General features: G+C 44.6%; 2 protein-coding genes across 3 annotated transcripts in view; both read right to left on the reverse strand.

Annotated features, from left to right (window-relative positions):
* The window catches only part of COMMD1 (copper metabolism domain containing 1), a 62252-nt gene extending 52183 nt beyond the window's left edge, over positions 1-10069 (reverse strand). The window contains exon 1 of one of the 2 annotated variants that reach the window (XM_084202236.1): positions 10041-10069. Coding sequence is in view for 1 of the 2 variants with exons in the window: in XM_084202235.1 (XP_084058361.1) it covers positions 9420-9611 (192 nt within the window). In the remaining variant the exon portion in view is untranslated. Of the gene's footprint in view, positions 1-9419; positions 9622-10040 lie in introns of those variants that run through there. The other variant, XM_084202235.1, reaches the window with a different exon arrangement.
* Positions 10069-15573, reverse strand: CRLS1 (cardiolipin synthase 1). The gene is made up of 7 exons (XM_084202234.1): positions 15110-15573; positions 14678-14815; positions 14120-14249; positions 13588-13673; positions 13155-13223; positions 12731-12822; positions 10069-11217 (listed from the first exon to the last, which is right to left on the reverse strand). Exons 1-7 carry the CDS (start codon positions 15389-15391, stop codon positions 11130-11132), a joined length of 885 nt encoding a protein of 294 aa, XP_084058360.1. The 5' UTR covers positions 15392-15573; the 3' UTR covers positions 10069-11129.
* Positions 15574-16952: the final 1379 nt, after the last annotated feature.

Consider the following 16952-nt stretch of genomic DNA (forward strand, 5'->3'; position numbering starts at 1 on the left):
CAGGCTGGGAACACATCCCTGCCTTAGCCATAACCCTGCAGACCCTGTGTTTCAGAGCAGCAAACAGATCAGCCAGGAAAGGAGGCAAGCTTACAGACTACACTGCCTCACAGGAAGCAAGCAACAGTGCTCTGCCAGCTGGTCCTTCACCACCTATTTTGACAACTCATGTTACATGCTGACAGAGCTGACAGGTGAGAGGGAAGCTTCCATTCTCAGGATCCCAGCCACCAGGGCTTCCTTTCAGCACAGGGAAAATGGTTTTCCCTCCTGCCAGCTCAGTGAAACATAAAACATGCTCCCCAAACCAGCAGCAGCCATGGTGGCTGCGAACAGCTGAGCCTTTACGAGAAGAAAGCAGCAGCAGGTCAAACTCCTCAGCACAGGATTCCCAACTGTAAATCCTCCTCTCCCATCCCTGCTGCCGGAAAACATCACCTGATAGGAGCAAGGCCGAAGGAGGGAGCTCGGAAGAAACCATCTCTCACTTTCCCATAAAGACCTAGTTGCCATTTCCTGTATCAAGAATTATCTCTGCACTAAATATAATTAACATTTTGGGGAGAGGAAAAGCTAATGACATGGTGAAACAGCTAAGACATCGACCAAAGCCCTCTCCAACAGAATCCCATTAAACATTACTGACTGCTTTGATTACCCCAGAGAGCGTGGCTCTCTGTACCTATCACATCGGGCTGCTGGAGTTATCCATCAGTAGAACTGGCCAAGCCATCAGGTTTCCCCAAGCTTGTAGGAACCCCTCCCCAGCCCTGTCCCTCCCCAGCCCTGTGCCACCCCAGCCCTGTCCCTCCCCAGCCCTGTCCCTCCCCAGCCCTGTCCTATCCCAGCCCTGTCCCTCCCCAGCCCCGTCCTATCCCAGCCCCGTCCTATCCCAGCCCCGTCCTATCCCAGCCCTGTCCCTCCCCAGCCCTGTGCTTTGCTGCACGCTCACCGCTGTGGCTGGCAGAGCTTGCAGGGACACTATCAGTGGAAACTGCTTGGTGCTGAAAATCTGCTCTTAGATTTCACATTTTTAGGCCTTAACTGCTAGAAACTTCAGCAATCAATTGCTCCAAGGCACTGCAACACTTGGCATCTAAAAGAATTCAATTACTTTTTCCTGTGGCTTTTGTCTTTTAGTCAAACTGGGGGCTACTCCTACTCAGTAAACTCCTTGCCATTTGTCCACATGAACTGGACAACTTCATTAGAGCTTTCTGTTCGTTATGAGACTTTTTATAGATTTCCTGACATGTCATAAAATGAACAAACCCACTTTCCTTGCCAAGCAAATGTAAATCATAAATGTACCATTTCTTCTTTGACAGAGAAAGGGAGTTACAAGCCTTTTTCTCACTTCAAAAATGTTAAAAATTTGAGCTAAATGGAAAAATAAAAAAGGAATCACAACTACACAAAATATTTCTGCCATGTGTAACTGTGTAAAACTAAAAGGTACTTATACAAACAGCTTGTCAGAGGAGAATAAAAACTACTCTTGAACCAGAAATGGCAAAAAGAGTCTGAGAGAACAGCACATCTGATGTGACAGCCTGAAGAGAGACAACAAAGCCATGTGTAAATGTCAGACAAGGAGTAAAAATGTCTGTTGATTACTTGCCTTTCACACAGATACTACTTCAGTGTCTGGGTGTATCTTCAAAACATATTTCATAATCCTGGCATCACAGTTCAGAGAGACTGCAAAGAAAGGAAAGGCAAAACTACCCACCAAGCTGAGGTAGAAATCTTTTGGCAAAGATCCCAAAACATCTCAACCAGAAAAAAATCTAACCTTATTTGGAAAAAAACCCACAGATTTTGCTCAAACTATATTTATATTGCCACTTTTTACTGTTAGGGAAGAGAGAGAGATGTGAAAAAACATGCTTTCAAAAACCTATTAACATATGCACAATGACATGACACAACGGCAAAAACATTTTAAAAATAGTTAGAAAAACACTTAAGGCTATAAACTGTTTGGACAAGTTGGTTGTTGTTTCACATTTTCTCTGAATAGTATATTTTATGTCTTGTTTTCATGAGACTGTTGCAGTCTATTTTTACTTGATGAAATCACATATAAACCAGCATTGTAAAGAGGTAAATACAGAATATGCAAAAGAATTAGAGGGATAAAAAAATGCATTCCAAGATCACTGTCACCTTTAAAAATCCAACTTGCAGTCCTCAAGCACAGCAGATAAACAGATACTGAACTCCAGTGGGAACTAAGAATGAGGAGAGAGTCCCAGGCTTGCTGTACAATTCTAAAACTACCAACTTTATAAAAGATATAATACTCTAAATGAGATCTTGGCTATCATCCAGAACCAGGTGCTCATGCACTGCAAACAAAGGAAAAGGCAAGTCCAACTTACATCATTCAAACAGTCCAATTTTTAAATAGTTGGGTGGCTAAAATAAGTAAAGGAAGATTTGATTTTCTTGTTTATGACTGGTAAAATGGTAAAATACAATGGTAAAAAATATGGAAAACTACTGTGCTTAAGCTTCAGGTATCAATAATACAAAACAAAAATGCCTTCCCCTCAAAACAAACAAACTGCCAAAACAAAACAAACCCAACAAAAACAGCCACACAAAACAAACCAACCAACCAAAGCCCACAAACCAAGCAAGCCAGTTTGGTTTTCCCAATAATGAACCCTTAATCCTTCACAATGGAGGCCATCAATGTTCCACTCATTCTTTCTTACTCCATAAATTACATCCTTTCCTTAAAATTCGCAGTGTAAAAGCATACATTTATAATGATAATTATAAAATTAAAAACCAGGTATTTTAAGCCCTGCCTTTAAATAAAGTGACTCAATTCACCTTGTTATAAAATAAATCATCCCCCAGGGATGATCTTGGAGCCCTCCCAGGAAGCTGCAGCTAAACCTGACTGCCCAAGGAGGCTCCTGGGGAAACACATAGGAGTCACTCAGCAGCTCAAGCTGTCTGACGTTCTTACCTGACAACTTCTGTCCCATTGGGTTTTAGGACTAAAATATCAATGGAAAAGGACTTCATGTAACATTTGCAGTGCCTGGTATTTTGTGCCACAAAGCTTTTCCTTTTTTTAATTAAAAAAACTATTGAAAAAAACAAATGTCACCCAAATGTTGAAGAAGTCAGGCTCCATCATATTTGGTCACCAGACTAGAAGAAATCCAGAGTACAAGCTTCAAACTGCAATAATTCTAACCATACAAGCAGATTCTAGCCATACCATACAAAATTTTTAGTCTTGTCTGCATTTTTTTTTCTAATAAGTTGTTGGATATACTGCACCCAGTTGTTACACACTAACACTGTCAAAAATCTAAATTACATCCTGCCAAGATTGTAGATAAGTGCTAAAAGGAATTTAAAATTTCAGATGTTCAGCTTGTAAAAAGGTTGAGTTGTGTCATCCAAATTTCCTTTTCCTACACTAGCTGTGAACTTCACTCAAGTGCATACCACAGCTCCTGCATCTTTGACAGAGTGCTATTCCATGTGTTAACCACTCTCTCTGAAGAAAGAAAGCAAGACAGAAAGCAAGCAAGAAAGGTCTATTTTCTGTTCAGCTGTGTGGCAGCCTCACATGAGACCAGTGAGGTTGAAATGAATATTTTTACTTCCTTGACACCATCAGTTGGCTCCTACAGCAAGCAAGAACTAATCTTCCCTTGCACCAGTCGTAAGAGATACAATTTTTAAAATATCATTTAATAAAGAACAAAATTTCAGCACAGAGCTTTTCCTTTCCTTTTAGTCTTTCTTTTTGCATCAAATCGAAGATGAGACAGCTCAAGCTCTCCCCTTTTCAGAGTCCCACATTTAAAGGAGGAAAGACAAATCAAAGTAGTCCAGAAAATCACCAGTGCTGCGAGATGATGGCACTGAGCTTCATCACTCTCTTCATCATTTCCTACACACTTTGGGGAGTAGGGAATGGAGCCTTAGTGGCACTGAAATCAAGGCATGAAACTATATGTGAAGCCTAAGGGAGTCGTTCTCCCTTTTCAAATATATTCCATACTGCATGTGTTTGATGAATGCTAATTAAGCATAGTAAAAACATTTAATTTGGAATAATGATCTTCAAAGGCAAGATCTGACTCCCTGTTCTTCAATCAGAGTAGTCTCTTGTTCAGGTCAAAAGAAACACCATGGGGATCAGGTTGGAATAATGAATTTCAGCATAACCAATATATTTTCCTTTCTGTGCATGGGAGTGTCTGTCTGCACACACCCCTCTATATGCACAGAATATGCTGCTCACAGACACACACATATGTGTGTGTAACTTATGAAATCACACCTGTAGGGTTTGGGTGTTTTTTTGTTTTGTTGTTTTTTTTTTTTTTTTTTTTTTTTTGAGAAATGAGGTCATTAATGATGAAAATGCTACATACTTGCAGAAGTCCTACAAATGCAACAAACCATGTATTTGGACGGTAAAGTGGGAATCAGCAGGACTTGAAGCACTGCCACCACCAGGGAATCCAACTTCCTCAGCAGCATGCTTCTCTGGAAGTCCATTACCTGGCAATCAGCAGATTTAAGATCCAGTAGGGCACTCTAAGACTCAGAGGTAGTGCAGCAGCATTAGACACGAGAAGAGCCAGTACTGACCTGCCTGCTCTAGAAACACACAGGTAGCACCAACCTCCACAACTGGGGCAAAGCAACCAGATCTCTGCTTGCAGAGATGTAATCGACACTGTAATTAGGGGAGAGAGAGAGAGAGAAAGAGATTTGCTTCTTGTTTGGGCAATACAGAGTCTACCACACCTGTTATAGATCGGTGACGCAGATCTGATGATGTTTCTTTAATCTACCAAGTTTTCGTAGCTAACCTTAAAAAAAAAAAGGCACTACAAAAGGTCAGGTAAACCATTAAACTTCAGGTGAGCCATTTTCACTGAGGTGGCAGAGTCACAGAATAGCAGCATTTCACAGTCCCAGATGAAACGAGCCTTTCTGTCTCAGTCAGCTATAGAAAATACCACTCATTAAATGGACAATGTCCTAACGGTGGGAGCCTTTTGTTTCTGTCTGCCTGGAGGATTTGCAGACGTAGTTAACTGAGGTTTGTAATGTACAGGCTCCTTGTTCACACCCTGTTGTTTAAAACAATGCTCGTGATGCAGAACAGCATCACCTCCAAATCCCAGAGCCACGAGCAATAACACCACCTCCTACACACCTCCTCAGGAACCACAGTGCCAGTGAAAACAACACTGCAAATGTGAGAGACTCTAACAACACAAATCCCAACTTATGCAACTTGAGAAATCACGAAAAAGTCATGAAAAAATCCCTAATGATGCAGGCACGCTGTTCTTTCTAGCTGACATACCTAAGCAACAAATTGCTTGCTGCAGGCAGTGGAGCACTGATCTTATCACTCCTGGCAACGTTCTTCAACCCCGTCACCTTCTGCACCCAACCTTCCTCTCCACTTCATTGTTTTCTAGCATTTTCCCCTCCACTTTATGTGACCTGCCAGCTGGGCCAGTTCCCTTGTGAAGCGACCACACGTACACCAACATAAAAGCTACAATAACTCACACTGAAAGCAGTAAGAGTGCTTTGGGATAGTGCCCGTGCACATTGTCATCACTGCAATTCAGTAGGTGCTAGTTCCAGTACACATTACATTTTCTACCCTCCTAAGACAATGCTTGAAAAGGGGAAAAAAAGAAGTAGCAACTGTGGGATTAGAGTTTATACAAGAAAACATATGCTGCAACACCAGACACTGGTGAGCTGGCAACTGAACTGTGCTCAGATTAGTGAGCTACATAATAGTGGTGTTTTGCTAATTAAAAAAAAAAACAACAAAAAAGGCTATGATTTTTATGTAGTTGTTCCAGGCAAACATTAATTCAGATAATAATAATTTTCTCATATATGTACTATTATAACACTACAGACATTTCCTCCCTCACAAAATTCTTTGCAATGTTATTAATACATTTTCACTTAGCCCAACAACAAATAGAATTATCCATTATAAGCCCAGTCATCCCTTGGGGTGAAAAGTATAACACTACATGGGACACATTTTTGGGTAGAAAATAGGGGGACAAGTATTTGTTTTCCTTTTTCCCAAATCAATAAGAATGAGTTTGCTTAAAAGATTTTCTTTTTAGTCAGTAGATGCAGGCACAACTGCAAATCTAATTGGCTGAAAGCAAGCAGCCTCTCCTATTAGCTCTTCCAAAATTATTTTATCTGAAGCTGCTCTCCATCTCAGCCTTCCAGAAGTTTGGGCAACTGCAAAGTGTTCTGGAGTTCATGACCCAGCCCACACATTGAGGAATCACAAGGTATCCGAGGAGAGGGAAGAATGGCAACTCTTTTCCCTTATTAAGAATTACAAGAAGTCATTTATTTTCCACCAGTTAGCAGAAATTGTTAGCAGAAATGTTTCTGTTAGCAGAAATCCTTGCTGAAGAAGCAAAAGCCTTTATCCTCCACGGCTGAGGGAGCCTTCCAAGTGTTTTTCTGCTCTGACTTTTCCCATGAGGGCAGGTCCCTGTTATGAAGATGGAGCTGTCCCTTCCTTGTCAAACAGGGGTAAAAATGCTTTGGAAACCCCTCTTGAGGTCACAACAGCAACTTCACAAGGAAAGGGTTGCAGTCCCTAGCAGGAGGCTGACAATCTTTAGGGACACATTTATATGCTGGATATCAAGCTCTTATTATTAATTATAGAATGTTATTTATAAATACAAATATATTTAACAACATATAAGCTATAATTGTATATTATTATATAATATTATATTATATATATATATATATTATTTATATAGTCTATATACCATTCACACATCAGGATATTTATTACAGATGGTAACTTCCTCAGTATTTGTCAAAAAAAACCCCCGACCAAACAAAAAACCAAAAAAACTTATAAATCAAATACAATAAAATATTTCTACTCCTCATGCTGCAATTTTTATTATTATTTAGCCTACATAAAGTTTTTTCCAAAGCAGAAGAGTGAAGGAGGACCCTTTAAAGCCAGCAGCCAAGGATCCCGTTCAATAAATGCGAGAGGTTACTGCCACCAAAAGGAAAACAGTGGGATTACTCCACACGGAAAGGAACTATGACCGGTGAACCAATACTGTAAATTAAACTTATGTAAGAAGCAGACAACTGTAGTGTTTTAATCAGGATGAAATAACTTTTGAAAAACCCAAAAAAGGTGGGGGTGAGAATTCACAAAGCTTCCCTCCCCAGTTTCCGATGCTTTGCAGCCTTAAGGGACAGGAGGCTGGGAAGGACGAAGGCAGAGTGCAAAAAACAATTAAATGAACATTGAAATCATATGGTTCTCCAGGGCCAGCCTTCCTAGGGCTTTGTCCTGCCTTCCAGGATTCTCCACACAAGAAATTATATATATATTTTTAAAGTAAATTTAATAAAGAAACATGATTTCACTACAAATTAAATATGGCATTTTAGAAAGAGGTCAGATGATTTCATGCATATTCAGCAGATAGATGGGCAGCAAAGGAAACAGGTGGAAGAAGTAGATCACAATGACATCTTCTATAAACATAAACCCAGCACTACTCTCTGCATAATCCAGGGGGAGAAAAATGTAATTCTTTTATTGTTACAGTGGATATGATAGACTTTTTATTCATCCCCATGCTTTGCACAGGGGGAATGCAGATAGGTACTGGGAAGTCCTTCACCTTGCTTAAGCTCAGAGCCAGTGAAAGCAAGAGGTTGATTTATGGTCCAGGTCCATGTTTACTGCTTAGAAGACACCAACTACTACACCACTTAAGTCACAGGGGAAATGAATCTCTCTGCTTCTAGACTTTGACATCCTGCTGTTTGCTCCACTTCCTCCACCACCCAGAGGAAGAAGGAAAAAATAAAACCACAAAAAGGTATCAAAGGCATATTTTTTCTCCCAGCTTTTGTAATTTTAATCATAGAGATTTTTCACAATCAAGTATCAAAACTGGAATAAATAAGCTCAGAAATTCACATGGCACCTAACAAGGAAGGGAAAAGGCACACCTTGCAGTAAGTTTTGCTTCTTCAGTAAAGTGCTGAGGAGACACCAGCACCCACGAGGTGCATCCAAAGACCAAGATGTAAGCACAGAGGATCACTTTTGAAGTTTGCTGCTATCAGCAAATACAGTGCGACACAAAACCCCTCCAGGTTTCAAGTCGGGAAGATATTAAAAGAGGAAGATCATTTTAAGCCTCCATACTTCCAAAGCACAGTCCCCATATCAGCCTTCCCCTCCAAGAGGGGCAGGTGTGAAGGAAAGAGGGCCCTCAGAGCAACCAGAAGGCCAAGGGGCTCTTTCAGGATGCTCTAGAGCACAGATCCTATTAGGATCCATAGAACTTAAGTGTCACTTCCTTTAAGTTACCCATTAGAAAAAATCCCACAGAGCCCTGAAGGAATCAGTTTTAAGGATTCCACTGCAGGCTTCTCGGGGCACCACATGAATCTGACCATTAAATATATGACAGAGCCTTCATAAAGGCAGAAAGCGAGTGACATCATGCTCATCAAATTCCAAATCTCTCAATTCTATTTAAAAGTATCACTAGTGGGTACTTAAAGGGTTATAAATCTGGCCAATCCAAGCGTGCATTTACCCACAAGGTGGCAGTGGCCATCCAAGGATTTAACACCTGGAGCCCCCCTGAGCAGCATGCAGCTCTCAGCAACTACACAACGCTGCTCACTTCGAACGGAGACCAAAAGGCTCCATTGGAGGGAAAGAGATCTTTTCCCTTGCACAAGAAGCAAAATCTGTCGACTAAGTACACTGGCCTGCCTCATGATTGGTGGTGCTTTGCTTTTCCTCACAAGCAAGCTGCAGTTCTTCTCAGAGAGGAGCAGGTTGGTGTTCCCAGGAGCACAGACCCCAGAGTGCCGCCGGTCCCTGCCCAGCACGGGGCCTGAGGGGCTGCGGCTCCCGAGGGGTGCCCGGGCAGCCCGGGGCACAGGATGGCGGCGTTTCATGGACCCACCGTACGGAACCAGGGAGCCCAGCCCCTCCCTGTGCCTGAGAGCACTGCCCAAACGCTTCCAGAGCTCTGCCAGGCTGGTGCTGTGCCCGCTGCCCGGGGAGCCTGTTCAGCGCCCAGCCCCGCTCCGATGAAGAACCTTTTGCCGATATCCAACCCACCCTTCCCTGACACAGCTGCAGGCCGGTCCCCGCACCGGGCTGTGCCCGCTCGGGGATGGAGCCGAAGATGTCACCGCGGGCAGGGCAGGGCAGAGGGCAGGGCAGTGCTCTGGCCCTGCACCCAGAGTCCCCCGGAGGAGGGGATGCCGGACACCTGCGGGAGTGCGGCCGACGGAGCGGCTTCCCCCAGACCGCGGCCCCTTCCCCCCGCAGCGCCCCGGGCCCGCGCCGCCGGTACCTGCAGCAGGCCGCCCATCTTGGCCCGCAGGGCGCGGAACTCCTCCGGCGGCGCCTCGGGGTAGAGCTGGGCGCGCAGCAGCTCCTCGGTGATGCCGGCGGTGCCGTGGAAGGCGGCCTGGGCGATGCCGCTCAGCAGCGCGCTCAGCGGCCTGGAGCCCTCGGGCGGCGGCGGCGGCTCGGGCGCCGCCATCGCGGGCAGGGCGCGTTCGCGGTACGGCGGCCGCGCGGGGCCAGAAACGCTCCCCAAGCCGGCTCCAATCCCATTAACCAGAAGGTAACAGCCACCAGCTGAGCGGGAACAACAAATATCCGCTTTTTGAACTGGTTTAGTCACGGGAAATACTCCACTACCCCTGTAGCTTAAGGAAACGTCCACAGGCTTTGCCCTCTATCCTCTGCTGAAAGATGCAGGGCTGGCCATTAAAGACGGAGCTAGCTAAAACAAAGGTACTAATAAAGAGCAAGTGTTTTCTCTGTGCACCATTTTATACAAGTTTCAATATAAAGAAAGCATGAAAATACTTTGTCTATACAAACACACTGTCACAAAAGAGACGGTGTGCTCTTCTACAGAAAGTTTTCTTTGCTAATACAACAATAATACTGTGGTATTATTTACCTCCTGATTTCAGTCCCTTCATAGTTGCAATCCTTCATAGCTGCGCTTTTTTTATGACATAAAAGAAAAATCATGTTGCTCACAAAGAGAAAATACGAGTTTAGATCAACTTGACCTGTTCTGCCTTGTTCTTTCTTCGGTTTTGTAGGTAGAGAACAGGCAAAGAACAAGTTGTCCTTGCATGAGGGGGAGCACAGAGTACATCTTGAAGCTCGAAGTACAGGAAGAAATAACAGCAAACACATCTAAAATTACTTCCACTGTCTCCATTCATTTAGACAGTATTTTAAATGTCCTCTTCAGCCAGTGGTATTGGGATTAAACAACATCTTTAGAAGCTTCAAAGTATCTGAAGATACAGGAATTTCTTTCAATCACTAGAAATTAATACATAGGATGAGAAACTTAACTCCATTTGGTTACAGACTCCTCACAGCACCTCTGACCTTTCTCAACAACCCTGAGTACAGTTCATCATTGTTCATCTTTAAAAAGAAAAGGGAGCAGGGCAGGAACTCTTCATGGCTTATCAGTATCACCCATGAAACATAAAGCAAAATTTCTCTCTGCTTTGAATTTCTGAAGACGCTGTCCCTCGACGACATGCTTTCTTCTGCTGCAGCCTGAGGTGAGTCATTAAGTCCTAATGAGCAGTGCTGGTTTACTGACTTAGGCTGAGGTACAAACTTGCTCTGGCAATTCCTCTTTCTTCTCAGATCCCAGCGTACTCAGGGCCTTCCATGACTATAGCAAAACAAATCTGGTGCCAAGTACGTGGCTTGACTTCAAAACCAGCATAAAATTACTCAGAATGCACATGGCAGCAGCAGGTAACCGGTGTTTTTAAGAATGATTTATTTGTTTTTGTAAACAACCTCATTTTTAAAGAAATTAAAAATACATCAAAAAGTCTGTCTCTACATATATACACAGTACATGTTCAAATTTCACTTCATCGTGATGCCATGGTTTAAGCAGAAAAACAAAGAGTGCTTTGATCCAAAACTCAGCTGCAATACCACCACCTCTGGGGGCTCAGCACCTTCCTGCCTTTCCAGGAACACTTCACCTTTTACCACCTGGACCACTTCACTTGTTCTTGATCACCTGGACAGTTTTCCTGCCATAGTGGTAATAGCTGTAGGCAGATGTCGCCGTTGTGAAAGCTGTGATGCACCTTTGGGGAAAAGAGTTCCTCTAAGTCATGGGGGTCTATGGACAATATAAAAAGTGCCCTTATTTTTTTTTTTTTAGCATCTGTTTATAACTACACAGTCAGGAACTGTGCTCCATAAAAATGCAGCTTACAGTTTATAAGCTGAAATTCAGTGCTATGGGGAGGATTAGATGAACAAAGGCTCTGCCATCCAGGGGTAAGCAGCATGCTTCAGTGTAACTGCATACCAGAACAAATTATCACCACACCAGCACTCGCTTTAGAGAAGGGAAAATAAAAGATTGAGTATTTGCAGCCTACATAACTTCTACCAGCTTGAGAACTGACAGATGTGAGAAACTATTCCTTGGTAGTGTGAGCAGGGAGCATTCACACCACTCAAGACTTGAACTTTCCATTTTCACCGTCCCAAAGCTAAAGAACAAGTTCCTGCTTCAGCCTCTTTTGTTTCCCTCCCAGACCACGGATATCCCTAAATGAGCAGCGCTCCTCTGTGTGAAAGGCTGACACCACCCTGAGGTGGGAGTCACTGCCACAGCCCTGCCTGCCCCTCTGCTCCTTGCTGCCCTCCCTGAGCACTCTGCCAGGGAGTTTCTGAGAGTATTCACAGAACACCCGGGGTAAATTACACCCAGAGGCAACTCTAGATTTTGTCTTACCACCAGGATAAAAAAACCACAGACTGTTAAGATCAAGGTTCATTCATAGTTCCTTAAACACTTCTTGGTTTGGGTTGGTGGTTTTGGTTTCTTTGGTTTGGTTGGTTTTTTTTTATTTCCCTAGAAGACAAGTAACACTGGATTTTGCACTACTTTAAACTAAGTTACTAAGTAATTCTGACATCTGCTGTTCAAGAACTCTTTGTTCTGAACTCTTGCCAAACAGCTCAGGAAAAATAACTGCACTCATAACAGCTGCAGCCAGCTGCAGTTCAGACCCAGTTCAGAGCTCCAGTGACAGCAGAAGGAACAGCATTTCTTAAGGAGGGAAGCTCCTTTATGCCTGTTCTCATCCCGTCCCTCTCCTTCCTTCCTAAAGTCTAGCAGGAATCACCATTTCTCCATGTGCTTTTCAAACAGGCTGCAGAAGCCTGGATTTCAAGATAGCAGGTACAGTATAAAGCAAAAATAAGAATGGCTTTTATTACTGATCCCAAGGTTGCTTGTTCAAGGACACTTCTGGCATGAATAAATCAGGAATCCATGCAGCCTTTCTTCCTGCTCCTTTTTTCTCCACTAATCTGAATTTATGTTTGGCCTGTGTACACCATGCCTACCCCAAAGACTTTTTTCTAAGCTATTATTCCTGGATCCTAACTAGTTTCATTAAGTACCAATAAATATCTAGTTCTGGTGTCATTTAAAGACTAAAGGTGTAAAAATTCAGGCATATGGGCTTATTGCATCTTCTGGGCACAGAAGATTTTTTTGTTCCACACAAATTAATCTCAATTACCAGTTTCCTTAGAAGCACATTAAATTATCTGGGAAAAAAAGAGTAAGATATTAGTTACCATAATGTCTGCAGATATATGCTGTCCACATAATTGAAAACAGGTGCTGCTAAAGAAGCCGCCACCAAAATCAGCTGAACTGCTGTGTTCATCTGAGAAAAGCAAAACAGGAGCTGTGAGCAACATGAAGATGTACAAGGAATACCAACATGCACTTTGATTACTGCTTTAAGGATTAGTTTACATAAAGAAAATTTATTTAGAAACCTTCTTAAAATAAAGCATCTTACTCTCTCCAAATTAGCATGTGCTCTGACAGAGCATAGTTGAAAACCTTTCAGGATCTAGGTAAATAGTTGGCACTAATAGTTGGCACTATTTTGAAACTGTACTCAGCAGTAGTGGTGAATTATCCCCACCCTCCAAACCACACAATGCTCCAAGTACCCAGGAGTTATCTTTTGTAATGAGTTATTACTCTTACCTTGCTGATGAATGTTGGTTTTAATTGTGCAGTAGCATAACAGGGGTTAAAATACCTACTCAGTGTTCTCTGTTGGGGGAGAAAAGAGAACAAAAACTCAACCGTTGTACATTCAATCTGATACAACTGATACAGATAAATTATAAAGAAAAGGCAATTGTAGCACTAAAGAATTACACTGCTCTTTTGTAAGATTTATTATTACACATCACACACAGGAAAAAAGCTATCAGTAGCTCTGACTTATCTTTACAAACCATATTTTATTAAAACACTGCTCTGCTCAGAAAACTATTTGGCAAAAGAACAAGCATTACATCTCGTAACCATCAAGTCTCAAGATGAAGAATCTCTTGGTCCCAACGTTGCCATTAATTAAGCTTATTCACGTATTTTTTGTTATGATTACACACTTGTAATCCTTTGCACTCACCGGTGGAGAAAGAGTTTTGTATCGCACGTAAAAAACGGCGGCAATGAGCGCCGCATCCCGCAAGATAATCATGGAAGTCAGGGGAACTGCAAGATATGGCAACACCAGCCAGTGAAAAATTGTCCATGATTAAAGGTAAAACACAACCAAAAGAGCAGAAAATAGGAAGTGAGACAAAATAACCACACCCCCAAATTCTCTTGAACGAGTTCTATGCATTACCGAGGATGTTTAACACAACTCCTGAAAGGGTTTAAGCTGAAGTCTTAAAACAATCCAGTCCATAAAAAACAACTTTATAGAGCTACTATTATTGATTTAAACAAAGAGCACTCAAAAATGGCAGTAAATGTCATTTTGTATGTGGCAGCACTTGCTTTCTGTGGGGTCCCTTTGGAAGTGTTTTATGGGAGCAAAGGGCAAAGCAAGAGTTCCAAGAGATACACAGTTTTCCTTCTAGAAACACAAGAAATGTTGCTACATGTAAACTGACCTTGACCTTATCTAGAGCACACAACTGACATTTCCTCACCTGGGATAAGATTTGCACAAGTTAGGCTCACATAGAGCACACTGATGAGGATTTTGTCTGCCAGGGGATCGAGAGCACTTCCCAGTGCTGATTTCTGATTAGCCCAGTTCCGTGCAATAAATCCATCCAACTAGGAAAACCAAAATTAAATTGCTCTCTGTTAGAAGAGTATGAACCAAAACAGCTCGCATACACTATTTTAGAGAGATATTTAATGAATGACATCAGGTAAAACAACCAGTTTAACTAGGATAAAATGTGATACCTCTTAGCTGATACTTGTATCATTTAACAGACCACCAGCGGCACAAGCACTGAGTAGCCAATGCCCACCTGGGGCTGGCCAGGGAGCCCTGACATTCCCTTTTCCTCCATTAGCATTAAGTCCCCTTCAGGCACCTGCAAATTCCCTTTGCCGCACCATATATACAGCATTCCTAGAAACCAACAAGTCTAAAATCTGCTTTGTCTGTTTCCATTCTATGCCGGAGCCCGTTTCAGTGCATGCCCACGTCAGCCCAGTGTTCCCAAAGCCTTTCCAAACCGGCGCAGACATACCAGGTCTGTCACGCCAGCCAGGACAAAGACACCGAGGGCAACGTTGAAATTCTCTTCAACAATCAAATAGCCCAAAACCGGCGCCAGACCCATTCTCGCCATGGACAGGATATTTGGGATGGTCCAGGGGTTTTCATACTGTAAAGCAAGAAATGAAAAAACTTCAGGGCAGGAACTCAAACCCCGCCTCGGCCACGTAAAAGAGTTTTAATCGCGACAAATACTTTTTCCACTTAGCTAGCCAGAAAGCCCGCAAAGTTCTTGGAAGCAGCCTGCTGCTTTCGCAAGGCACACGGCCTCGACTTGCTAAACATTAACTTCTCCTTCGACAGGAAAGCGCCGCGCCGCGAGAGCCCCGAGGGCAGAGTCTCTGCCCCGAGTGTCGGGCGCGACACCTGTTTGCCCGCCCCGTCCCCGCTGTCCCGCACGTACCAGCTCGGCGTAGGGCCCCGCCGCGCCGCGCTCCCGCCGGGGCTCGGGCGGGGCGGCCCCGCCGCTGAGGAGGCGCCAGGAAGCGGCGGGCGCGCGCAGCAGCCGCGGGAGTCCCGCGCAGGCGGGAAGGCACGAGACGCCCCCGCCGCGCCGCCCCCCACCCGCCGCCGCCGAGCCGGGCCGGCCGCCCAGAGGCCTCGCTCCGCCGCCGCCCGGCCGCCTCCGCGCCGCGCTGCGGAGGAGCCCCCAGGAGCCCCTGCCCAGCCAGGCGGCGGCCAGCATGGCGCGGAGGGGCGCGGGAGAAGCGGCGCCGGAGAAGCGGCGCGGGAGAGGCGCTGCCCGCGGCCCCTACGCGCGCGGCCGCGCTGCCCGCGGGAGCGCGCGGCCTCGCGCCATCCGCCCCGCGGGATTGAGCACGGCGCGCCAGCCGCGCGCGGCGCGTGTGCCGCGAGCGCTGCCGGGGACGCGCGACCTTTTGCGGCGCTTTGCGTCAGCCCCGCCCCTCCGCCGGGCCGCGCGCTTTACGGCAGGCAGCCGAGTTAAAAGGCCGGTCCCGCTGCGGCGGCGGTATCCATGGCGGCCCGGGGGCGGCTGCCCGGGCTCGTCCCGCTCCTCCGCACGGCGGGGCCGCGGCGTTCTCGGAAAGCCCTTGAGGGAGGAAGGGGGAGGTTGGCTTTACAAGTGGTCTCTGGTGCTCGGTACTTGCTTCTGGCTCTTGCTTGCCCGCGTTCGCTGTGTCCCAAGGAGAAAGGGGAATGAGTTCACTTTTCCAGGGGCAGGGGTTCTTTGCTCCTGAGGCGCGTTCCTGTCCCAAACCCGTACTAAGCCAAAAGCAGTCTCCAACACCTACTGCCCATTACCTGATAGAGCAGACCTTGCCCTTTCAGAGCTCCAACGTACAACTATAACTTTGTACTTAAAGCATTTCATCTGGCTGACCAGTTTTCTGAGTTTCAGTATTTCTGCTTTTTGTCATCTATCATATCTTACCTGAGAAATGAAAGAGGGAAAACAAGAATCAGCACTGCAGTCCTGATTTTTTAAAGTTTATTTTTCTTTAGGGAGGAAGTGTTGGTGTTAGTGGTTTTTTAATTTTTACACTGAAGGCTTCCCAGCTGCTGTTTCATTGCACCAGACCACGGTTCTGATTTCATCAGTCAGGAAGCATTCAGCACTTCACCCGTGGTGAGCACACATGGTTGTGTGTCAGGAACAGTTACACAGAAACAAACAGAACCTGTTGGTGTTACAGATCTTGTAATGGCCATTAAACAGCCTTGAACAAATAATATTTCTCATATATAAAGTTTAATGCAAGTCAAAATCCAATCCCTTCTTTACAAATTTAATAAGGATATTTTCTTAAATCAACCTTGGATTTCAAATAACACCTTGGCTTCAAAGACCATGTTTCAAAGCAGAAAACCAAGTCAGTTTTGAGTTAAGTGTCATTTGGTAACAGCTATCAAACAGTGTTGTCACAACATACTGGAAACATTTCTAGACTTTAAATGAACTACAGCGCTGAAAGTACAGCTCATACCATCCTCTCATGAAAGATTTCTGGGCTGAAATTTGTGGGTCCAGCATCTCTTTCAGAAGTAGTCCTTTATGGCACTGTAACAGTATAAAAACACACCTTCCACTCCAGGAGGATGATGAGGTCCCATTTGGAACAGAGAGCTGCAGGATGAGCCAGGCAGCAATACAACGTGCCAGTTTGTCCTGTTGCAGCTTTCCAGTTTAATTTTCTGCAGGGGAATCTCCAGCCCAGCAAACGCCAGAGCTGTGGCAGGTGCAGCTCAGCTCAGGATGTGCCTCCCTGCTGCAGGTCAGCAGTCCA

The sequence above is a fragment of the Fringilla coelebs genome (genome assembly GCF_963513975.1).
Source record: "Fringilla coelebs genome assembly, chromosome: 3".
In the NCBI taxonomy this organism is placed as follows: Eukaryota; Metazoa; Chordata; class Aves; order Passeriformes; family Fringillidae; genus Fringilla; species Fringilla coelebs.